The 25090-nt window shown below is 42.3% G+C and overlaps 3 protein-coding genes across 6 annotated transcripts; 1 reads left to right on the top strand and 2 right to left on the bottom strand.

Moving 5' to 3' along the window:
* Positions 1-7296: 7296 nt before the first annotated feature.
* Positions 7297-9538, bottom strand: LOC308157212 (tubulin alpha chain, testis-specific-like). Its single transcript, XM_080530722.1, has 5 exons — positions 9403-9538; positions 9005-9153; positions 8745-8897; positions 8048-8575; positions 7297-7828 (listed from the first exon to the last, which is right to left on the bottom strand). The coding sequence occupies exons 1-5, from the start codon at positions 9521-9523 to the stop codon at positions 7535-7537; spliced, it is 1245 nt and encodes a 414-aa protein (XP_080386848.1). The 5' UTR covers positions 9524-9538; the 3' UTR covers positions 7297-7534.
* A 3694-nt stretch (positions 9539-13232) lies between these two features.
* Positions 13233-21871, bottom strand: ostf1 (osteoclast stimulating factor 1). 4 transcript variants are annotated; one of them, XM_080530496.1, is made up of 10 exons: positions 21740-21871; positions 17437-17483; positions 17172-17222; positions 16798-16861; positions 16469-16522; positions 16209-16316; positions 15608-15657; positions 15145-15223; positions 14958-15056; positions 13233-14347 (listed from the first exon to the last, which is right to left on the bottom strand). In XM_080530496.1, the coding sequence occupies exons 2-10, from the start codon at positions 17458-17460 to the stop codon at positions 14289-14291; spliced, it is 588 nt and encodes a 195-aa protein (XP_080386622.1). In that variant the 5' UTR covers positions 17461-17483; positions 21740-21871; the 3' UTR covers positions 13233-14288. The 4 variants fall into 4 exon arrangements, with proteins under 4 accessions (XP_080386622.1, XP_080386621.1, XP_080386620.1 ...); XM_080530495.1 differs by lacking the exon at positions 21740-21871 and adding an exon at positions 21286-21409; XM_080530494.1 differs by lacking the exon at positions 21740-21871 and adding an exon at positions 19853-19968.
* nmrk1 (nicotinamide riboside kinase 1) lies at positions 21295-25078 on the top strand. The gene is made up of 8 exons (XM_080530499.1): positions 21295-21415; positions 21734-21824; positions 22088-22136; positions 22476-22647; positions 23669-23740; positions 24043-24149; positions 24285-24368; positions 24482-25078. The coding sequence occupies exons 1-8, from the start codon at positions 21387-21389 to the stop codon at positions 24499-24501; spliced, it is 624 nt and encodes a 207-aa protein (XP_080386625.1). The 5' UTR covers positions 21295-21386; the 3' UTR covers positions 24502-25078.
* The last annotated feature ends 12 nt before the right edge of the window (positions 25079-25090 follow it).

Here is a 25090-nt window from a genome sequence, read left to right as displayed (position 1 = left end):
CTGAATGACATCACCCCCGTCCCTGAGCCCACCCCTGTCCCAGCTGATGACATCATCGACGTGAGTCTCTATAGACAAGGGACACAATATCACATCCGGGCTTGACCCATGACCTCAATGTCCACCCTAGCATACCACGTGGAGTTCATAGCCAACATATTGCCTCATTCTGTGCTACCCTAGTGTAGAATTGGAACACGTCCCTAGTTGTAGGTGACATAAAAAAACTAAAATATAAAAACACCTAGTTGTAGGTGACACGAGACGCACACTCCTGTAACTGGTTATGTGGTTGGTCTCAGGAGTTGGTGTGTGAGGAAGAGAAGGTGTCAAAGATGGGGGAGAGAGACGATGCTCTTCCACCACAGTTCCAGACCTCCCCCGAGGCTTCGCTGGTCAGATCCACATATACAACCTTTAAAACTACCCGATTCTTATTCCCATAATGGCTGAATCATACTCTATAATCATACATTAATCACTTTGCTTTAAGATCTAACTGTCATGTTTTCCAATATTCCCAGTATTCCTCATGTAATACACTCGCGGTATTTAAACGGTCCTTCCTCCTTTGTGGTTTCTCTCCCTCCATCTTTGGCATCGTTCCTTCTCTCCCTCCTCCTCTAGTCTTCCTTTTGCCATTCTGTTTTATCACTGATCGACCTGCAGCTCCTGCACATAACCTGTACTCTATACTATGACTACTATATATACTCTATATACTATGACTACCACTACTATTATATCATGATTGGAGCACTTTGAGCTTCAACGTTCGCTGTACAAATTAAAAAATATAAAAAAGTGATATTAAAGTGATTAAAGTGATTATTACTGATGAGTGGTGCTCCATGACTAACTTTTGGTTTGGGTGTATTTCAGGCTGAAGAAGAAGAAGAAGAAGAAATCGCGCCCAAAAAAGTAAGAACGTGGGAAGATCCTACCCACCGTCTTATGAGTGTGTGTCGTTAGAGATTATTTCAGTTGTATTTATTAGAGATGAGTTTCTCACCGCCCTCTCTGCTTCCTTTCCTCCCTCTAGGATGCTGTTGATGAAAAAACAGCCCTGGATGTGCTTTCGGGAGACTTCTCTGCCCCACAGGCCATCCCAGAGATGCAGTGTCACGCACAGCTAGCCGCTGAGCCTGCACAGCTCGCCATGGTAAGGACTAGCAGTTGTGGCACATTAAATGTTGATGTGCGAACTGAATTGTTGATATGCTCTGGCAAATTAATGAAAGTCCACGAAACTACCTCTGATGCAGTACTGAACTGATGAACTTATGGTAACCATAAACCCCCCCGCCCCCCCCCCCCCCCCCGCCTACACTCATCTAACCTCTCCTAATCGTTCTGTAGGAGATCCCCATGGAGGGAGCAATGAACGGACACCATGTGACCGAGGTGGCCATCGAAGGCTAGGTTTTCTACAGGTGAGCACCCGTTTAACCTTATCCTTAGTCTACACACTATACCAGTCTGTAGTGAAAATAAATAAATAAATAAACTCCTGACATGAAGGAGTTTGGTCGCAGGATCTAAACCTGAGTTTGGAGATATGTGGAGATAGGTTATTGAAAGGGGAGGACAAACTGTGTGGCCTGGGACTGAATCGGTATGGCTCCTACTGTGTTTCATAGAAGTATTAACTGACGTCTTTCTGTCTCCTGCAGACTTCAGTGGACTGAAGAGCGCCTCACGGCGAGCCGACCAGCAAAACTTTACTTTTCATTATTTAGGGCTTAAAAAGGGACCGCCGGAAAGTTGAACAGACATCTACACTCAAAGTGCCTTTCCTGCTTGGGTTCTCACCAAAAAATCATCAAAAAATCCGCCGTCAAGGGAGCGAAACAAGGCTCTCAGAACGATGTGACATAACAATTGGAACAAACAAATTATGGCTTCTTTTCATAGATTTTTCCGTATCCCAAATGCATGTTGTAGATTTGCATCGATTGTAAATTGCATACATTGTGTATGAATACTGTAGAATTGATGAATGTGGCGATAGTTTGTACCTTAATATTTGGACCATGTTAGTGAGGATGGGAGGGATGTTTCCTTGTATGTTTCATATTTTCATGCGGTTTTGCATGTTGTGCTCCTTTTCTTTTTAAAGGACACGATTGCAGATTGTACCATATACCCCTGTTCCCCCCTCCCCCAATGTGATTTGTTTTGTTAAAGGGATTGGCTGTAGTGTCCGCAGTCCCGTTTGAGAATGTCTGGCAGGGGGCAGTGTGAAACTGTTTGTTTCCAGGCCCTCAGGCCAGATCATCTAAACGTTCGACTAACGCTGTGAATTCTGTGCCCACTGGAAAGGGAGGAAGAGGGTGGGGGGGGGGGGCTTAGTAGATCCTGTTTGTTATTTTTTTTATTTTCTAAATCTGTTTTGTATGGACCATACGATGTGGTACAACACGGTTTGTGTTCACGGTCCGTGCTCTGGAAGAGACCATGATTTGTAATGAATGGGCTGGGTTGGATTACATTCACCTTTTTGAATAAAGACGTTACTCACCGTGATAGAGTTGTCTGTTATTCCCTCAAAGCTTTTGTCTGATATTTGCCGTCACTTTTTCTTTAACATGTGGTTCATATCCTGCTAGAAGTATGGATTTTGGCTCTATTTACAATGTCTACTTTGCATTGTTCCAACCGAACAATGTAGTTCGTGATGGCACATTTTATTTTATCCATAGTGTGGTAGAGGTTGGGGAACTGCTATAGTGGGTTGTTTATGCTCTTGTAATGTGAATTTAAGACTTCCCATTAGTAAAATCGAAATCTACTGTTTCAGGCCATGATAAAGAACTAGACGCAAGAGTCGTTCACTAGTGCATGTGTACAGAGAACAGTACCGTTTAAATGGAGACAAATTCAGTGAAACACATGTTGAATCACATAGGAACAATGGCTCTACTGAAAAAGTGGAGGGTAGTCAGTTGGGAGGTTTACCCATGCAAAATGAAGTCCAATCTAGAGGATGGATTTGAGCTGACATTATATTCATGCAAACCATGCAGAACCCTCAATTGGGCACTGTAGGCCCTTAGGAGTTGCATGCATGTATATTAACAACAAACCTGCACTAGTGGGGCATGAGAGGATCCGTTGTGCAGGCTTTGTGGGGCGAGGGGCACCATGACACATATCCTGGCAGAGTGTAAAATGGCCCTCACCCAAGGGAGATGCAGGTGGCGGCATGACAAAGGCCTCGCAACGCTCGCTGACGCTGAGACCTTCTTGGAGCAGAAGAGACGGAAGATGCGCCCAACCAATGCGAGACACATACACATCAGTAACCTGATGTGAGGGAGGGAGAGAAGCCTACAGCCTAACAAAGAGAACAAAAAACAACTTACTGCAAACAGCACAATCATGGGAGATGAGGGTGGACCTGGAAAGAAGGCCGCAGTTCCCCCCAGGTCCTCCAGCTCAAATAACCTTGAGGCCCGACGTGGTCTAGTGAAGAAGAAGCCAAAGAGATCAATCTAATCGAACTGACAATCCCGTGGGAAGAGGCCTTCGAAAGGAGAAAGAAATCCAAATATCAAAACCTGCAGCAAGATCGGAGGGAGAAAGGATGGCAGGCATGGCTATTCCCCGTCGAAAGAGGCTGCAGAGGATTCCCTGCACGTCAGGGGGCTCATGGTGGCTGGCATACCCCCCTTTCTGGCTCCTCCTCTCGCCACCGGTCGCTCAGAGATGAATAGTCCTCTCTCTGGCTCCTGTGCCGGCCCTGCAACTGCTCCTCTCGTCCCCCCCCAGACTGAATTGATACTGCATTGTCTGCCATCTTTCCTCCCCGGTTGAGCTCTCTCCCTCTCAGCTTTGCGCGCCTTTCCTCCTGGGTTCGGAGGAGGACTTTAACAGACTCAGTTCTGCTACTGCAGTCGTCGGGTCCTCCTGCAGCACCCCCTCCTGTTCATCAGAGGAGTTTGCCACCAACCATCTCTGGCCCAGCAGCCTTGTCATCCTTTCTTCCTCTGCCTGGCATTCTGCCTCCTCACCATAATGTGATCCCACTTCTGTCACCACTTGTAAGGTTGACCTTGTATGGCGTTTCAATGAGAAAGAATCGACTTTGCTAAGCCCTTCGTGTGGGCATTTATTCAAACTTGGTGCAAGAAACATACAGCCAACACACAACAACCCCCACCTTTTAATAGGCACACAGGTGACATAGTTAACACAGGACAAACCAAGTAACAGGGGAGCTCCACAATGTACACAAACCAAACTACACCATCTAACATCTATTTGTACGCATTATCCTATGTACATAAATATCAACAATCAGTTTCAGTCCATGGTCAGTCCAAAGGACACACAGTATATTTTCCCACAACACATCCTATTTCTCCTTCAATTAACAATGGGAACTTCCGGAACCATATATCCCTGGTGTATATGTTCCCATTTCCCTACTATCTCTGTCAGATGTTCTGTCTGTCTGTTCCTGTTGTGTAATGTCTGCCTTGCACAGGGAGTTGTGAGCTGCTCTAGACCGTGGTTCTGGGTAGAACCTTGTGTCAGGTCTGCAGTATTCACACCGGTTTTGAGCAGCGTTCTGCCTGTGGGCTTCTGTCTTGTTTTAGCACAGGAAGAGAGTTTCTTCCTGTGGCTTTTCGTTCATTTCCTGTTCCAGTAAAGTGTCCTTAATTGCGCTGCCTGCTGTCGTCACTTTGTCCTGCACTATTGTAGTGTTTTAATTTTTATGATTTTGGGCCGATTTCCCCCCTTCCGACCAAGGACAGCAAACGCCCGATTATAGGATGGCTCTAAAGATTATCCTACAAGATTATCCTGTGGTGTGAGGTGTGTTAAGAGTCCATTTCTCCCGACAATCTGCTCGGAAAATGGTCGGGGCCGACAATCGTAAATATTAAACGTGTTCAATATTTACGACCAAAAATCCTAATGTGTGGGCAACTCCCGACTCCCAACAACTCCCGAGCAGGGTTGAGAGATGGGCTCGTTTTTTGGGGTGGTTTTAGACTGTAGTTAGGGTGGAAAATAGATGTGACGTGGATGGAATGTAGCCAATCAAGAAGCGAGCTGACATCTTCTTTTCGTTCTTCAGCACTTTATTTGCCCTGTCACACATGGCTGCCTCGTACAGATCAGTCAGGGTACTACGTTAAATCACGTTTGATCATGTGAGATTTCTGGCTTGGGGAACGAGACTCTAGAGTCTAGGAGATTTATTTCACTGTTACGCCATGGTGCTCTCCTCTTGGCTCCAACCTTTTTTAGTTTGGTAGGTGCCAGGGAGTCTAGGGCCATTTTTACTTTATTGTTAAAGGTAATTACTAAGTCGTTTTCATATAACGTGGGAGTTGTGTGATTACTGTTCATTAAAGCTTTGAAATTCTCAGCCACTGCAGGGGTAAGATAACGTTTTTTAACAACACGTTCAGCATTGCTTTCAGCTTTACGTGTTACAATGGTAAAGAAAATACAGAAATGGTCAGAGAGGGCCAGGTCGCTGATACCTGATATTGAGACCTCAAGACCCTTTGTAATCACAAGATCAAGGGTATGGCCATGATTGTGAGTGGGTTCATTGACATGTTGGATAAAATCCATAGATGTCAAGAGGTCAATAAAATCCCTAGCCCTCAAGTCAGCCTCATTATCAACATGAAAGTTAAAATCACCAGTGATAATAATCCTATCATAGTTGGGATGGATAATGGATAGGAACTCAGAGAAGTCAGGTAGGGGCTGGTTTCGGCGGCCTGTATACAGTTACCGTTAGAATAGGTGGTTGGCATGCCATAACTGTGGCATGATATTCAAAGGAGGAGAATATATCAAAGGATATGCTCCTGCAGTTTAGGTTATTTGAAGCTATGGTAGCTGTTCCTCCCCCCTTTTTTCCATTTCTGATTGATTGGAAAAAACTGTAGTTGGGGGGAGATGCCTCAATAAGGGCTGCTGCTCCATTTGTATCTAGCCAGGTTTCTGTGAGTAGCATACAGTCGAGTTTTCTATCACAAAGGAGCTCATTTATGATAAATGTTTTTTTGTTCGATAGGGACCTGATATTCAAAATTGCCATGGAGATGTCATTTTGACACTGGGACTGACTCGAGGGAATACTTAATGAAATGGGTAATACGTTTCAGACAACAACATTTATGTTGAACATAATGTATCTAATTGTTTGTTTGCATTGTTGTGCTTGTAAAATAAATACAATAGTCTAGGGTTATTATGTGGGTGAAACAGTGGCTGAGGGAATTTGCAAGATATTTCCTTTGAGAAGGAATGTACCATGAATGTAAATTACCATTCGAACAAATGACCATTATGCACCTAAAGTGCATAGTGTGGAAGATTTACAATAAGTGAACAATATTTTAATAAAATGTCATTGACGCAAATAAACATGACATGCTATACTGTATTTATTTCTTTAATAACAGATTTAGTTCAGAGGTTAGTATCAAAGAAAATACCAAATATCATTGAGTAAGATATGTAAGAATATATTAATATGAAATGTGTTTGTTTACCTTTTGATTGTGTACTCTACAGGATATTGAGATTGGTCACATATGACTGTTTGTGACTTACCTGCCGGTAAGTAGGTGATTGAAATGTTTGTCTGTGTCGGTTAGATGGCGGAGAGCAAGTTTTCTGACCGCACATCTCAGAGAACAGACTCTGAACAAAGCACTCACACTACAATGGGAGCAAGATTGAGGTGCCTCCAACTAAATTTGACAGTAAAAAGTAAAAACTGGCCTGGTTTAATAGGCATTTGTATTCTTTAAGCAAAATAATCCTTAAATCATGCACCTCTACCCCTGCCCCTCCTATAACCAGAGGTTTGCCTTATATCCTTATCATTGTTGATTAAGGACACATGAAAACAGCCACAGCTCATTTTTCTAAGATAAAGAAATGGGTTAAAACTATTGGGATATTATCCAAGCCCCTTGGTAGTTGCTTCATGTATAAATTATAGAAAAAAATGTGAGCTCACTAATTTACCCACATTCAATGCTAACCAATAAAAACATTTTTAACTGTCACCAGTGTGTTGGTCCTCTGTAGCTGGATGGTCAGTGCCTATCCCAGACTCAAAAGCCCTTAAAGATTTTTTCTTCATTCTGTGGCCTATCCTCTTTGTCACCATCACAGAAACAGGTCATTACACTATGATATATACATAATATATTACGTTTTCAAGTATAAACTCCAAGCTGAATACCTACTTAACATCAACTTTTTACGTGATAAAAAATAACAAATAACATATGGGGGAACAAAACAGAACTTTATTAATAATTAACAGCAGAGAACACTGTGTGGAAGATTTACAATAAGTGAATAATATTTTAATAAAAATGTCATGGACGCAAATAAACATGACATGCTATACTGTATTTATTTCTTTAATAACAGATTTAGTTCAGAGGTTAGTATCAAAGAAAAGACCAAATATCATTGAGAGGGTGCCACCACCTCCTATTAATAATTAACAGCAGAGAACACTGCAAAATGTGTTGAATGAGTGGGGTCACTCGTCCCCTTCCTCAGCTTCTCCCTCCACAGAGTCGACTCCGACCTCCTCATAGTCCTTCTCCAGGGCTGCCAGGTCCTCTCTGGCCTCTGAGAACTCTCCCTCCTCCATGCCCTCGCCCACATACCAGTGGACAAAAGCACGCTTGGCGTACATCAGGTCAAACTTGTGATCAAGGCGTGCCCAAGCTTCAGCGATGGCCGTGGTGTTGCTAAGCATGCACACCGCCCTCTGCACCTTGGCCAGGTCTCCCCCTGGCACCACAGTGGGTGGCTGGTAGTTGATGCCCACCTGCAGGAAGGGCACAAGAAAGCAGTTGAGAAACCAACAATCATACTTGACAAAAATAATTCAGGTGATGGTTAAAAGACATATCAACTGCAGTAAATAAATATACAAAAATTATTTGTTTTATTTCAAGTGGGCATCATGATTAATTTGCACACAAAACACTTTTTGGGAGAATAAAAATCAGTGTGCAGTAATCATGAGCTTCAAATGGGTGTTTACCTTGAAGCCTGTAGGACACCAGTCCACAAACTGAATGGTGCGTTTGGTCTTGATGGTAGCAATGGCGGCGTTGACATCCTTGGGAACTACATCCCCACGGTACAGCATGCAACAGGCCATGTACTTCCCATGGCGCGGGTCACACTTCACCATCTGGTTGGCGGGCTCAAAGCAGGCGTTGGTGATCTCTGCCACAGAGAGCTGCTCATGGTAGGCCTTCTCAGCTGAGATTACAGGCGCGTAGGTGACCAGCGGGAAGTGGATGCGGGGGTAAGGCACCAGGTTGGTCTGGAACTCGGTGAGGTCCACATTGAGCGCTCCATCGAAGCGCAGTGAGGCAGTGATGGAGGAGACGATCTGGGCGATAAGGCGGTTGAGGTTGGTGTAGGTCGGCCGCTCAATGTCCAGGTTGCGGCGGCAGATGTCATAGGTGGCTTCATTGTCGACCATGAAAGCGCAGTCCGAGTGCTCCAGTGTAGTGTGGGTGGTCAGGATGGAGTTGTAGGGCTCCACCACTGCTGTGGAAATCTGAACACATACAAAAGGAGTAGAGAAAATAACTTTTACAAAGAGATACTCCCCCAAAAATGTTTACTTACGGATCATGATATTAATTTCAGGAAATATAAATAAATGATAAATTACTGCAATTTATCAAATAATCTACTGAAATGGTGATCCCAAAGCACTGCAATACCAGAGGAGCAGGGTAAATGGCAAACTCCAGCTTAGATTTTTTGCCATAGTCAACTGACAGCCTCTCCATGAGCAGAGAGGCAAAGCCTGAGCCAGTTCCGCCGCCAAAGCTGTGGAAGATGAGGAAGCCCTGCAGCCCGGTGCACTGGTCCGACTGGGGACAGTAAAATCACAGGGCAGAGGGGGTTTGTGAATCAGGCCTTTAACATGTTTAAAGCGCAATACCACAATCAATTGTTAATAAACCAGGACAACACTAACCAGCTTGCGAACTCTGTCCAGCACCAGGTCCACGATCTCTTTACCGATGGTGTAGTGGCCTCGGGCGTAGTTGTTAGCGGCATCCTCCTTACCGGTGATCAGCTGCTCCGGGTGGAAAAGCTGCCGGTACGTCCCCGTGCGGACCTCGTCTGCAGACACATCACAGCGTGCTCGCGCATTAACATTTCATTGGTACATTACATACCAGGACTCATTAGCTGGCTAATCATTAGTTTAGCATTGTTATCGCTAGCTAAAAATCACCTGTAACTAATTAACATTAGGTTGCAATGCACATGAACTAGACATAACAAGTTCACCGATTATTATTTTTTTGCAGATTCTGTCAGATTCAGATTCACTATTCTGAGAATAAGTGCATAATTGTTCAACCATACCAACGACAGTTGGTTCCAGATCCACAAACACAGTCCGAGGGACGTGTTTCCCGGCCCCTGTCTCGCTGAAGAAGGTGTTGAAGGAGTCGTCCCCCCCGCCGATGGTTTTGTCACTCGGCATCTGTCCGTCGGGCTGGATCCCATGCTCCAGGCAGTACAGCTCCCAGCAGGCGTTCCCGATCTGCACTCCGGCCTGGCCGACATGGATGGAGATGCACTCACGCTAGACGGAGAAAAAATCCAGATCGATTTTGAGACACCACAATCTCGCATTCAATGTCGTTCATTTGCCACAGAAAGATTTACTTCGTTAAGACAACGTCTGGCTAGTAGCTAGCTAAACTGGACTTGCTTACTAGCCGGCTAGCTAGCTTACCTACTTTGAAAACCACAAGACAATGTACTCCTTAGCTAACTAGTAAAACTTACCATGTTGATGAGGATTCAAAGTAGTAACTGTGTGACAGAAATAAGTTTTTTTAGTTTGTGAATAATGCCTATTGCTAGCTAGCTAATTTACACAATCCTGTTTCACTGGCTTTGTTACTCGCGATGAATAATGGCCAAATGTCAAATATAACGGCTGCTCACACGTATATATATATATAGGTGCGTCAAAGAACCCGCCCCCTTTTAACCCAATTGGCTATATTTCGTACAAATACATTTTTCAGTCCCATCAATCAATATTTTCTCTTTTACCATTGGACCATGAATTGGATTTTCAAAAGTAAACTTCATTAACGGCTGTTACTCGGTTGTCTTGTTTTGATTGGATCAATCTACCTATTAGTTTTTCTTCGAAATTAAGTAATTATTATAATTATAATTATTTATAATAATTAATTATAATTATAATTATTATAATTATAATAATAATTATTATTATGATGTATCATGTCATGTCTCATGCGAGTCATGCCCCATGTATTGTTTTTGAACTCCAATCAGTCAGAGATGGCGTCACTGATGGATGGCACTCTCTGCAGCATAAAATAGGGCTTCAAATCACGTGATCTTTAAGGACATCTTGTGGTTATACATGTTATGGCTATAACATTATTTTTGTTGCGATCTTAACAGTCAACTTCAGTACACTGTGCCCTTGTTCCAACCTGAAAATGCTTATGTCCTACCTAGATAATAACTGTAATGTAACATAGAGTTGGTTTTGACTTTGAGCTTAACACAGATCCAATAATGCATCAGCAGGGGTCCATTTGTGAAATTGAAATTGCAGTGAAATGTATGCATATAACATATCATGTTAACCACAGATGCTAACCACAGACAGTACACACAAGAATGTGTACGAGTCACAGCCTCTCACCCAGTTCTGGATCCATTGCCAGAAATACTTCCCCCAACTGACAGCAAAGGCCATGGTGAGCATCTTGCCTTTTGCAACAACTTATCTTTGTGAAAGAGGATTCTCCTCGCTCACCTACCTGAAGAGCAAATACAGTTCCAGACTGCAGCCTGAGGATGACATGATGCTCTGCCTGACAACCTCCACCCAGGAGGTAGGCATACCTTGCTTCCTGAAGCTAAAAGTTTCATTGTTGAAAAATAATAATAATAGAAAAGATAAGCCTCATCAAGAACAACAACAACAACAACAACAAAAACAATAATAATAATAATAATAATAACCAATCATAATTATGCATGAACGTTTTATCAATCATAAACACATATAGGCTAATAATCCAGTATATAAATAGGTTAATATGGTGAAATAAAAGGTGAATGAAGTAAATATAAAAGTTATTATAGGCTTCTGCTAAATGACAAAATTATAATTATTTATATATATATTACATGTGGGGGTCCCTGTTCTGTTTGTCTCTCATCCAAGGGGTCCTTGGGTTGAAAAAGGTTGAAGACCCCCAGGTCTAGAGACTGTCGTAACGACAGATCTTTATGTATGTGGGGTGCTGTATTGGGAATATCGGCGCACACCACACACAATACGATCAAAACTGTTCAATCCATGATTTGTTATCTTCATGTGTGTCATCTTCATATCTCTCTCAGACAAAAAAATCGGTTAAGATTGAGAAAATCCTTATATGTGTACCAGGCTTTAGCAGACAGCTTAGCAAACACACTCACTGAACACTTCACTAGGAACACCTGTACACCTGTACACCTGCTCACTCATCCAATTATCAAATCAGCCAATAGTGTGGCAGCAGGGCAATACATGAAATCCTGCAGGCAGGTAATGTTCACATCAACCAATCAGAATGGGGAGAAAAAAGATGTGATCTCAGCGATTTTGACCATCGCATGATTGTTGGTGCCAGACAGGCTGGTTTGAGTGTTTCTAAAACTGTTGGTCTCCTGGGAGTTTCACACACAACAGTCTCTAGAGCTGACTCAGAATGGTACAATAAAGAAAAACCACCCAGGGCGGCAGTTCTGTGGTCAGAAACGCCTGGTTGATGAGAGAGGTCAACAGAGAATGGCCAGATTGGTTGGAGCTGACAGAAAGGCTGTGGTAACTCAGATAACCACTCTGTACAATGGTGGTGAGCAGAATGCACATCTCAGAATGCACAACACGTCAAACCTTGAGGAAGATTGGCAACAACAGCTGAATAGAGCATTAGCGTTTGTGAAGCTCATTGGTCTGTATGTGATAAAAAGTGAGATTGTGTGTAATGCATCAATACAAACCTAGGAACCTGTTTACTCACAAACATAGCTCACACGCTATAATGACTGTTTAGACATCTCTGCAAGGGGATTGATTTCAAAACTTCACAGCTGAGTGACTGTACTGCCACTGTTGACATGCAAGTCTAATTGTAATTCTTGCAACATTAGAATTGAAAACATGCCTAGTGCAACAGTCGACAAGAACTCGATCCTTAGCACAATGAATTGTATATATTCAAGTGTAAATGCTAGGATTACACTAATGCCCAATAACACCATTAACGCAAATCTCTCCCTCTACTCGTCTTATTGCTTATTTTCATCCTGTCATGTGTTTGTGTGTTTGTTATCCGTCCCCTCCCCACATACTACCCTAATTAATCTAGTCTAGTACTTGTACTCTGCAATGACAATAAAGTTGAATCTAATCTACTGCACATAGGAATGGTTTTCAACCATGCAAAATAGCTGTTAGCTATTCATTCCTTCTTCACAAACTACATTACCCAGCATACATCTGTTTAGTGCCTATATGAACTACACAAAGGCCAACACCCTCCTACGGAGCCCCCCTGGGGTCACATGGTAGCAATTTTTTTTTGATGTGTGAATCCGTTCCCTCGGTTTAGTAATTCGTTCCCTCGGTTTAGTAATTCGTTAGGGTTAGGCCCTACGAGCCAGAACGATCGCAAGGATTCTAACCCTAACCATAACAAATTACTAAACCGAGGGAACGAATTACTAAACCGAGGGAACGAATTACTAAGCCGAGGGAATGGATTCACACATCAAATGCCCTCCCATCATTTAAACAGGCCCTCAAAACCCACCTCTTCAAGCTTGCCTTCACCAGTTAACCCTCTCCCCCTCCCCTTCCCATGTGTCCCCAGCACAACCTTAACCTTTTTGTGTCTTTTTATGATTACTACTCGATCTTCAGTTTGTAAAGCGTCTTTGAGTGTCTAGAAAAGCGCTATAAACGTCTAATGTATTATTATTATTATTATAAAAAATAGGATCAGTAGCGCATTGCTGATTACATACAGAGTCCTATTCCTATGTCGGCCGGTTGAAGGTTTGACAGGAACAAATCAATGTGAAGTCTGTGGTATCTCTGGGCATTTTCCCGCCAACAAGAACGGGACAAATCATAAGATAGGACCCATTTATTGCATATTTTTTAGATAGAAAAGAAACGAGAAAAAAAAGCAAGAAAATAGGCAAAATGCCAATGAGATGAAACCATAAATCACACACGCAGACACACACACACACACACACACACACACACACACACACACAGACACAGACACCCTTCTCAATGGGGCTTGTCTTATCTGTCCTCTTCCACTCCATATAAGGCACTTGTAGAACACATAAATCAGTTAACCAATAAGCAGCAGTTCTGTGATATAGAGCAACACCTATGAAGAGAAACAGAATCATCTGTAGTGTCACTCCATGAGACCCTTTGAGTCGTATACAGGCCCCTGCCTCCCAATTCTCCACTCTTGTACTGAAAGTGTGCACTTGTGCATTCCCCCTCACATGCATTCAAAGATGTAACCAGTGCTATAAATCCATATTTGTAGGGGAGTTCACAAGTGCACACTTGCAGGGAGGAGAGTGGTGAATTGGGACACAGTAAGGACCTCTACAGGCATGCCCCTCTATAGGCATTCATTCTCACTACATGACATGTGACACTATACCATCAAAAACAGAACGATCAACAACACCTGAAGGGTCTCAGTTCATATCATGCAGTGGTTCCTGAATGCTTCACAACATACCTTATGAAGGCTTTTTTTAAAGGCTCTATGGAGTTGCACACAGTGTGAAGCATGTATTTATATAGATCGATTGCAGAGAATATTTTATTTGTTAATTCATCGAATAGGCTCATTAGTACTATACCAAACGTCTTCATGACAGATGAAGATAGCGCTTCCTGTACTTAAACTCTGTTATTCTCCCCAGGCCTAAAATAGTACATTGATCCCATTCTCCACTGAGATATTCTCAATATATCAATATATTAGTTTTAGAAGCACACTTTTTTCTTAATATTCAACAGATGTTTTGAGAACGGAAAAATGGAGGGAAAACTTGGAATGTACCTAACCAACCAACCAACCAAACTACCAGCCAGCCAACCCCTTCTCCCCCCTCCCCCCCAACCTTAAGACAGGCATGATATTCTCCAGAGCAAAGGGGGGGCTTCAGTCAGAGTCTTCATCATCGAGGTACTCCTCAGCATTGCTGTGTGTCCGTGTGATGTCTGACAGAGACGTACAAAGATGAGAAGGAGTTAGGAGACTAGGAGACAGGTTTGTGGCATAGTATGATTTGCTTCTACAATGTGAACAACACATAATGATTTGGCCTCACACACAAACACGGCTAATCTCCTCCTCCAGTCACTAGTTTTGGCATCACTTTAATTTAATTAATAATAATTTTGCCATTTAGCAGACGCTTTTATCCAAAGCGACTTACAATTACGAATTACAGGGACTAACCCTAACCCCTGGAGTAACTGAGGGCTAAGTGCCTTACCCAAGGGAACACTAGCAGTGGTGTGGCTTCAGGCGGGATTTGAACTCACAACCTTCCGATCACAAGTCCAACTCACTATCCACACTAGACCACCACTACCCACTTTAGCATTGTAACTATAGCAGTTTCTTGGACAAGCTTATTAGCCAGGTAATCTTTTTTATTTAATTTCTTATATTAAATCATTAATTATACAACAAATAGAGGCTAAACACAACAATGAAATGTATCTAAACTATAGTATTTTCATGAATAAGATGTTCGTATGTGTTGCCTGTCATAAAAGCCTAATAGTGGTACAATGCTGCCCCCTGCTGTTGTAAATGACTCACTGCCTCCTTGTTTCCTCTTGATGAGTGAGGCACACTGGGCGTTAGTGGCCATCTCCAGAGCCAGCTTCTTCTCATTGTTCAGTATATCTAACCTGGCATCTGGAGAAAAATGAATACCAATAAAATAAACACATTCACCAAAGTACAGAAAGTGTGAAAAAGATGAAATAGAAGTGGTTGAACTCACTCTTATTCAGTAACATCTCCACAATGTCTGAGTATCCCTTCCAGGCCGCAGCATGAAGAGCTGTGTCTCCCAGTTTATTCTGTAACAAGAGCATCTCGTCAATCAAACACCTCACCCATCCTCATCATCCTCATCCTCATCCTCATCATCAACATGTAACATGCTATGAACCATCACATAAAGAACCAATCACAACTACCGTAAATACAACATTAGAGACCTATATGAATCACTCCCTTAATCTCATCATTATCAGTACAGTCAGCTTTAGAAACCAACGTCGAACCCATCAGCCCCTCTACTAAGGACATTGTATATCTGTGTGTGTGTGTGTGTGTGTGTGTGTGTGTGTGTGTGTGTGTGTTTATCACCACCCATCACGGAGACACACTCATCAGCTGTATACTGTAACTTTCCACTGAGAACGAGATGATAACCGACTGATGAGTAAAACAACTCTGACCTGTTGATTCAGCTCCACGTTCGCTTGCCCCAGCAACATCTCCACCACATCTGTCACAAAGAAAAAACACACATATCTCACTGAGAGAGAGAGAGAGAGAGAGAGAGAGAGAGAGAGAGAGAGAGAGAGAGAGAGAGAAATAGTGGCTTTTTAAAAATGTGTCTTTTTATTTAGCGCAGGATACTGTTGCTACTGCACAGCACTTTATGTTCAGCACTTTATGTTTCTTATGTCTTTTTATTGTTACTATTGTCTTTTTCTTCTCTGGCACAGTGTACAGTGTTGAGTGTCTAGTCCCATTTCATTTCACTGCATGTTTTACTTTGTATTTCTGTGTATGTGACAAATAAAGTACCCTTGAACCTTGAGAGAGAGAGACAGAGAGTGTCTGTGGCCTCTTTCACACCGGCAGTTCCGAACGCCGGTTCGCGTTCGCGTGCCGAAACCTCCGAACGTTGGCGCTGTCTGACGAACGAGCCCGCGTTCATACCAGTGTATCGTTCGCCAGACAGCGCCAACGTTCTGAGGTTTCGGCACGCGAATGCGAACCGGCGTTCGGAACTGCCGGTGTGTAAGCCCTATCTGTGTCTCGATGATTTACCTTTGTGTCCTCCGTGGCACCCCCAGTAGAGGGCAGTACTCCCAGCTTTATCCAGTCCGTTGATTCCCACCTTGTTCTCCAGACACTCCCTCAGCCAGCTCAGATTACCTGCACACGCACACCCACGCACGCACGCACACCCACACTTTCAATTAATGGGCAATATAAATATATTGTCATGTGTACAACTAGTTGGACGTGTCTTTGTTCCTTGTAAGGGGGGTGGGACAGGGGGCTGCCGAAGGCTGACAGTTTCTCACCTCGTTTCGCTGCCTCGTGCATGGGGTTGTCTATGGACTCCGCCTGCTCAGCAACTGTGGGTTGGGGAAATCAGAGAATAAGAACTCATTTCAACACTGTGCCATACTTCTGTGGATGTAAGGAGAGCCTACAGAGGGCTGTGGTAACATATCGAATATATTTCAGAATCATAACTGAGTTAATTGAATGATTAGATTAGACATTACTCTTTCAACCCCTGAAGGGGAATCCAATTGCAATGACGTTTCATGAGGAACTCTCCTCCAAAAACAATTCTCCAACACACCATCTTCATACCTACTGACCCTGTAAGGGTTTGTTCACTCACCATAATTGCTTGGTATGAGGCCAGTCCGTCCCTTGCAGGTCCCCTTCCACCAATTACTGTCACTCTAAGGATGACAGACAGGCAGTGAGAGCCAATGGCAATGCAGCATTCTTGCGTCAGTTTCACTCTGACATAAAAGAAAAAAGACAAGACAGAGAAAAGAGAAACGGCAAAAGAAAGTGAGGGAAAGACAGAAGGAGAAAATGAAAGGCAGAAAGGAACGGCTGGAGAGAGAGAGACTGAACACGGGTCACATTAGAGACAGGGCAACAGAGATGGAGGGAGGAAACCGGAGTTATGAATAGATGGAAGGAAAGAAAGAAAGGAGAGGATAGGAGGCAGACAGGCTAAAAGGACTGGTGACAGCCACTCACTGTGTCAGAGATGTACAGGATGTCTCCCTCTTCAAAGTAGAGCTCATCCGGCTGAAAAACAAAACAATAACACACCAACTTTCATTTCAATCTGTTTGGGGGCGGTCTAACGTCATCCGGCCCTTAGAGACGTGTATGGTATGCTTTAGTCAACTTTGATGATTCTCATCGTCTGTTAACGACGTATATATACGGTATAAAGTCAATCTTTCCGGGGCCGGGCCAGGCCAGGAAGAAACTGAAACAACCACAAAACCGCACTCACCGTTCTTGGGTCAAAGGTGAACATGGCTCGGAACACTTTGACCTGGCCTATGAGAAGACAAGAGAGACAAGACGTGATGTGTTGTAGTAAAACAATACCTTACTTACACAATGGTGACTGCGTACAGCTCAGATTGTCAAACACATAACTCCGCAGCCCAGATTTGCTCCAACCATCCATCCATCATGAACAGAGAGCAGATGGTGGTGCCTCTTCCTTGCACCCTACGGCTACCACAGTGCAGGCCAGGGGGGAAAGACACTGAGCAGCCTGGCCTCTATTTCTCTGGTGGAATGTAACAATAGAATGGCGTTGAAAGCTAAACTAGTTCATGGACACTGGGTCATGACGGATGATGGTGAGCTTTGAAGCGGAATTTTACCCGGTAACCCAGTAGTAGTTGTTGTTGTTGCTTTAGTTGTATTAGTCAATAGTTCAACTCATTCACAAAAAAATCTCTGAGTCAAGTTCTCACTTTGAATGCCCTGATCAGTCCTTGCGTTCAAAACTGCCCATTTGAGTCCAGAGATTTATCTTTCCTAAAGTAACACAGACTGCATTTCAATAGCTATGATGCAGCTGCATCGTGGTGGTGGATACACATGGGGTCAAATCCGCCATTTAACACTCAGTTTACCCTGTACACGTATAGCCTACATACAGTAAACACAGCGACACACTGTGCCAGTTTCAGGGGGAGACTGCAGCTGAGCAGACAACCCCAGCTCTGTTGAGCAGTGAGTGAGTGAGTCTACAGGCCCCGTCCTGCCCCTAAGGAACACTGAACTGAGGCTTGTATTGACTAGCCCGCCCCCACTACTCAACGCCTCACTGCGCCTAGCTTCACTCAGACCCACTGCACCTAGCTTCACTCAGACTCACTGCGCCTAGCTTCACTCAGACTCACTGCGTCTAGCTTCACTCAGCACCTCACTGTGCCTAAAGAAGACTAGTCAGTGCATTAGCGGTTTCACTACAGTTCTCGAGACCACTTACTGACAACGTTTTAGATGAATGAATGATCTTTATTGTCATTGTAACAGGTACAACGAAATTTAAAATGGGACGTCTTAGGGACGTCTTTGAATGACTGTTCTACCATGTATGGCGAGCCCCCATTCCACATTGTGTGTGTGAGTGTGTGAGCGAGTAAGCTCGATGCAGCTTTGGGCAAGCACAGGCTCGTGTGGCTCTGTATTTCAGGGTTGTTTAATTCCTGGCTTATGCTCAGGAAAAACACAAAGGTAGACATCAATCAGGAGGGCTGGGGTGGGGGTCTTTCACTGCGGCGGAGCTGGATCAGAACAAAAATGTCTGACAACATATTGGACCGACCAGTGATGTCAGCCTTCTTTTCTCAGAAAGTGAGTCAGATATCAAAACGTGACAGGTAGATACTACTACTAGTTACTTATAAAAGGTAGAGGGCTCACTACAACAAAGAGATCAATTTGCTCCCTCTGTGTGCGTTGTTGTGTTTTCCATGTAAACAAAACAAGAACATAGGCTGGCAAAACTGTTTAATTACAGCACAGTAATCTTGCAAACTGGGCATGATCAGCAACGCAGATCTATTAACTCATCTGACTCTTGACTTGTGAAGAATTTGTCTAATGCATTCTACATCCCATCACACCACACCCTGCCTGTCCTGTACTGTGGCAAGTCAGATTTGCAACAGGTAGAATTCAGAACCTCATTGCTAATAAGCAAAAGAAGGCTTAATGATCATCACACATATCGTGAGCTTAGAATTATAAGGTTCTATCTCCGTTTAGGGCAGTTCAGAGATATTGAGCGTCAAAGTTTTTACATTCCATCATGTTTGGTGAGATGGAACCTTTGTGTTTTATGAATTACTAACTCAAAAATGTCAACATTTAAAAAAATAACACCACACAGGCATTAATAAACACCTAATGGATCAGATTATGTCAAAAAACTCAATTTTGACAAAAATGGAGATAGAACCTTATAATTCTAACGTCACGATATAGCTTTTGCATGCATATATGATCAAATCAAACATGCAAAAACGCTGACAACTCAAATCTCTCACGTAGCACTTGATGCATGAGATAGAAAGTTAGTTAGGAAACTGTGTAGGAAATGGGGAAGTAAGTAAGGTTAGCTTTGGTAAATTTAAGCCACACGAGTTGGATCTCTTCTTCAATCCATTGTACCCATGATCATGTAACCCAATACAACACGAGCAGGTGACATGAACCTTGGCTGTGGATGTGACCAGACAGACACTGACAAACCATTCAAACATCTCAATGTAAAGTTCTTCAAGGAGAACCTAGGGGGCCTAGCCAGACACCCACACGCCCCATTCCCCAGGTAGCCTGAAGCTTAGCTTAGTTTCGTTCAAATAACTTAGAAAGCTGTCAAGTAATTCAACTCAAACACGTACCTGGCTTGGCCGGCTTAGGAGGAGGCTTGGACATTGTGAAGGATATAAAATAATGCGTCTGTGTGTCTGTCTAAAACCTTGTTTTATGCTCAATGGAGACAGACAGTCGCTTAGCAGTTGAGCTACGGTGCCTTTCTCACTTCCAACGAGGAAGTACCCTGCACACCCCAGCTAGGCGGAAAAGTCGTACTGCGCATGTCCGCGCCACAGATAATAGACGCACCATCAGTCAGGCAGAAATATGGACCTAAATATGTATGTATGAATGAATGAATGAATGAATGAATGGTCTTTATTGTCATTAATATAGTACACTACAGGTACCATACAACGAAATTTAGGAGGGGGGGGCTCCCCTGGTGCTAGGAAAAAAATACTAAAAACAAGAAGGGAAAAGAGCTGGTTTACATAAATAAAGGCTATATACACTATCCACTATACTATACTACTATACTATACAAATAAAACACGGTGCTGTACTCTATGCTATGCTATAAATATCCTAACTGTTTCCTGTATCTGAACCTTATGTACACAAGCCAAGGGTTGTCATATTGCACATAGTATTATTGCACATTCATTTAAAGTGTCGCAGTTTGCAGGTTTGAAATGTTCACAGTTGTATTTCAGTATTGCACTTGATTACAATCTAGTAGCTGCCATCAAATTGTCTAGATTGTCCAGGGCCTAGAACCTAAGTCTTTGCTGGGCCTGAATGGCCCTAGGGTAGAATTATGTATACGATGTATGCTTGACTGTACTGAAGATCAGTAAAAAAAAAAACGTGTTTAGAAAATGTTGTAGGCTATCCATCATAACCTTTCATAGCTGCCTACAAACCATTTAAAGACACTGGCACAAAGCAGTTATCATCAGCCTGGGGTAGGCTAAAGGGTCTTTCCTTATCAATAATCGAAGGAGTGATTAAAACAGGACTTTGCCCCCAAAAAGTGTTCTAACGATTTGTATCAATAATCGATTTAGCATTATGGAATAATGACTTAAATCAAGCGCACCTACATAACAGTTTAGAATGATCTATCTATCTATCTCCGTTTAGGGCAGTTCAGAGATATTTGAGCGTCAAAGTTGTTACATTCCATTATGTTTTGTGAGATCGAACCTTTATATTTTATTAATTACTAACCAAAAAATGTCAACATTTTTAAAATAACACCACACAGGCATTAATAAACACCTAATGGATCAGATTATGTAAAAAACTCAATTTTGACAAAAATGGAGATAGAACCTTATAATTCTAACGTCACGAAATGTTGACGTAGCAACGCGAGGCAGCGAATCACAAGACGCCGAGGTCGTTTCTGATGTCTTATTGGCCGCCCGCCCAGCGCCGTGAGGGAAAGCGGAACATATCAGAGAGATGGACGCACGCACCGACTGTCATCATAAAAGTTATAGAACATAGCTACCGGTAATGTTCTGCATTATACTGTCTGGGCAAATTTAGCTTCGTAACTGTCAGCAGCTGTAGAGGCGGGCACCATTCACTGCGATTAAACCAGTTTAGGACATGCGGAGACTGATTATTGGAATAGGCGGGTACGTGCCTCCTTGACATCAGTATTGTGAAACTAACCTTGTTAGCTATATTTATTGCATACACGTGACACTACAATCTAGATTCTAGAGGTTACTACCATGAGCTGGATTCAGCAGTAGAGTACTCTTTGGCACATCTCACTATATCACTCATTTGACTATTATTTATTGCAATTATTTGTTAGCTAGATACGATGATAAGAAGGTTATACTTGCATCATACTTACAACGAACATAGGCTACAAACGTACTATACTAATTTAACAAAAACACCATGTTATATCAAGACAACCAATGAAACGTGTGTCATGTACACAGACTGACCAATGGAGGGAAGTCCACCCTCTCCAGGGGTCTCCAGCGGCGGGTCCGCAACAGCTGCGTCATAGCCCAGGATGCTTTCTTTAAGGTCATCCACACGCCACTCTCTCCCACTATCCCCTCGTTCCACATCTGCTCAATGGTCTTCATGTTGTCCTCTCTTGACTGTCACTTACCTAAGGGATAAATAATAGTCTCATTAATAATAATAGTCTCTCTCTCTCTCTCTCTCTCTCTCTCTCTCTCTCTCTCTCTCTCTCTCTCTCTCTCTCTCTCTCTCTCTCTCTCTCTCTCTCTCTCTCTCTCTCTCTCTCTCTCTCTCTCTCTCTCTCTCTCTCTCTCATATTTTAGGATGACCATGTGGTACCTGTGGACCACAATGGGTTTAAGCAGTATGATGGTAGGGGCAGTGTTTGTTTTAATTTTCTATGATTTAATTAGCAATATACAACCATTCAACAAATATATTCAGGAAGAGAATGTGACCTTATATAACACATAAGTCTAACCTAGGTTACAGACGAAAAAGCATTAGAATGAGATATAGACAGAGTTGTAACGGACTTGCACCAATCTATCAAATTCATATAGGGTCATACAGTAACTTTAATAATTCATTTCTCATTTGTAAAGGACTGTTATATTCATATGACTCTTACATAATGTTGTCTTATGTACAGCCCCTCAGTGATGATTCAGTCAAATTTCTAAATAAAGTCTGTGTGATTCTCTACCATAGTTCTTGAAGCGCTCCACATGGACAGAATGATGAGCAAGATTGAATCATGGCAGAGGAATCCTGCTTCATTCTTGGGGTTGCAAGGTCTGAACACAGAGCACTCCTCCACGTCAGAAGACCAAGGAGAGGTGTTTGTGCTCATTGTCGAGGGCTTCCTGATCTTCAACTACGGGTAAGAAAACAGATCTCTACTTATCTGTCTTTTACGCTCTCCCCCTCTCTCTGTAATATAGAATGATATAAAGCCACTGTTCATATGTTCTTCTTCTTATAGTAGCCTATATGTATAGTATGACACATCTTTATCTGCAGGCCTACCCTTCCTCCTAGACCTAAATGACTGCTTTTATGATATAGTTTTATATAGGCCTATATATAAAAAGTGAAAATACCACCGCTCATCCGTGATCAGACTTTACTGAGGAGCTGGAACTAAAGAGTATGAATAGAGTGCAAAATAACACCATCCGCACGGGTTCAAGGGTTCAAAGAAGGGGTGATGTTGACAGGAGGTTATGCCAGAGAGAGCTTTTTTGGATCCATAACAGGCCTAGAAAGTCTACAACCCTTAGGTCTAAAGGAGGATTTTGACATGAGTATTGATGTGCTATGAATACATTACTTTAGATGTATATGTTCTATGCTATATGATGGCTACTGCCTGATGTCTGCATGTTTGTAGCATTTCTCTATAGTTTTTGAGTTTTGTTCTGCTAGTTCTGCTATGTATATTGTAAATATTAGATTTTTGTGTTTCCTGTCTCATGAACACTTATGGTTTTTGTAGTCCACTAAATCTAAGACTACAATTCCCTTGATGCCTAGCCACTAGGTGAACTTTTGGACACAGGTGTTGTGCATTGGCTAAATCAAGTGATGTTGTTTGAACCCTTTATACCACTGCGTTCACTTGTCTGCTTTATGCCTGAAGAAGGTTGATGACCGAAAACTCGCAATAAACAATGTTTTTGCACGGTGTTTGAGTGTGCAGATGCTGTTATTTTGCACTCTCTATATATATATAACAAAATTCTTTTAAACATTTAATCTTTTATTTTATTCTATTCTAAGATTATTCTTATATAATGAAAAGTGTTTTTTAAATTATTGTTGTTAATAATAGTAATCATAATAATCATTATGTGGTTAGAGTCACTTTTTCTTAAACATTGTTTTTCACATTCTGCTGACAGGCCCTTGAACGACTTAATCAACAAGAAATACTTCCTTCAAATCCCCTATGAGGTCTGCAAAGAGAGGAGAGGGTGGGATAAGTTTTATACTTCAATATAATTCGCCATTGATATAGATTATGCTCTCAGTGGAAGCTGGTGGAGGTAGAAATCGGACACACGTGTTTGATCCTATTCCTTATTCCATTCCATGCATTACAATGAGCCTGTCCTCCAATTTCTACCTTCACCAGCCTCCCCTGACAGACAAGCCTCCACTGGTTCATATGCAGTATATCTCATTATTGGGTTGTATTATCCATGACTGATGAAAAAAAGAGCCAGGGAAAGAAATTACCCACTGAAGTCTGGCCCATCTTTCCTGTGATTGACAGCTCGAGGGTGTACACCCCCCCAGATCCGCCCGGGTACTTCGATGGACATGTATGGCCAATGTATCTGAAAAACAGGCAGGAGATGGAGGGCATGGTATCAGGAATCGGTGAGTCTGTCAATTCAAATTGATTATCCTCCAGATATGCTCTTAACATGCTATTGCCGTTTAACCCTAGTCTAATCTTTAAGTCTAATGTCCAGATTTGGTATCCACCCACTAATTCTCTGTCTCTCTTATCAGTCTTTTTGGATGGGTTGGAGTCGAAAGAACACTTGTTGGCTTCTGTGTACGAGGATGTAACCAAGGAAACGCAGAGGCTCATGGGTATGTATGCTAGGATCAGATTTGTGACGAAACAGAAGATCCGAATGGAAGAGGGATGTATTCCCTTCTCTATACAATTACAAACACTTACTGGTATTGGTTTCTTTTCACAGGGAAAGACCAAGCTGTTTGACTTCTCAATAAAGAGTCAATTGGAACTAAACAGTGGTGCTAAAAAACAACTAATAATTTCACAGAATGAGATAAACTACTTTATTTATACTTAAAGTATTCATTCATCTTGTTTGCTCTACTTCTTCTCTATATTTGTCATATAATATATGTTAGATATAGTTTTTTGTTCAATCTATTATTGTTAGTATATGTTTACATCGTTGAGTATTGCAAAGTCTTAAGTCATGTGCTGTACAACCCTAGGTGTTTTCCCTACATTAACAGACAGTATAAAGCTGCTATTTTGACTAATGTTAATAAGACATTGTATTTTTGTGTAATGTTTCTGTGTTAAACATTTTAAATATTTGATGTTCTTGATGATCATGAGTGAAAGACAATAAAGCAATGGATTAGTAACATGTGCATGGTTGTAATCTTACCATTGTAATGAAGTATGAAGTGTTGACTTCAATTTGGACTGTGCTGCCTTGGATTCTATTAGAATAATCAATACACAGAGCAAATATGGGGGCCAGCTTCGGTACCAAAACAAACTATCAAAGTCCAATCCCCCTGATCAATGCCAAATCCAGGCCCCCTGATTA

Source organism: Nansenia antarctica (genome assembly GCF_963989245.1).
Source record: "Nansenia antarctica genome assembly, chromosome: 5".
Classification (NCBI taxonomy): Eukaryota; Metazoa; Chordata; class Actinopteri; order Argentiniformes; family Microstomatidae; genus Nansenia; species Nansenia antarctica.
The sequence above is the reverse complement of the archived record's forward strand: the minus strand, read 5'-3'. Positions and strand labels throughout refer to the sequence as shown.

Excerpts from the sequence above, each read along its gene's own strand:
- ostf1 (XM_080530494.1), bottom strand. The coding sequence starts at position 19,886 with ATGTCCAAGCCTCCTCCTAAGCCGGCCAAGCCAG. Across the intron at positions 16,523-16,797 it reads CCTCATACCAAGCAATTATG|TTGCTGAGCAGGCGGAGTCC; the intron begins GTGAGTGAACAA and ends CCCAACCCACAG. Across the intron at positions 16,317-16,468 it reads GCACGAGGCAGCGAAACGAG|GTAATCTGAGCTGGCTGAGG; the intron begins GTGAGAAACTGT and ends GTGCGTGTGCAG.
- nmrk1 (XM_080530499.1), top strand. The coding sequence starts at position 21,387 with ATGCGGAGACTGATTATTGGAATAGGCGG. Across the intron at positions 22,137-22,475 it reads TGGGTTTAAGCAGTATGATG|TTCTTGAAGCGCTCCACATG; the intron begins GTAGGGGCAGTG and ends TCTCTACCATAG. Across the intron at positions 23,741-24,042 it reads GTCTGCAAAGAGAGGAGAGG|CTCGAGGGTGTACACCCCCC; the intron begins GTGGGATAAGTT and ends TGTGATTGACAG.
- LOC308157212 (XM_080530722.1), bottom strand. The coding sequence starts at position 9,523 with ATGCCGAGTGACAAAACCATCGGCGGGGGGGACGACTCCTTCAACACC. Across the intron at positions 8,898-9,004 it reads TGGACAGAGTTCGCAAGCTG|TCGGACCAGTGCACCGGGCT; the intron begins GTTAGTGTTGTC and ends TACTGTCCCCAG. Across the intron at positions 7,829-8,047 it reads GGTGTCCTACAGGCTTCAAG|GTGGGCATCAACTACCAGCC; the intron begins GTAAACACCCAT and ends CCCTTCCTGCAG.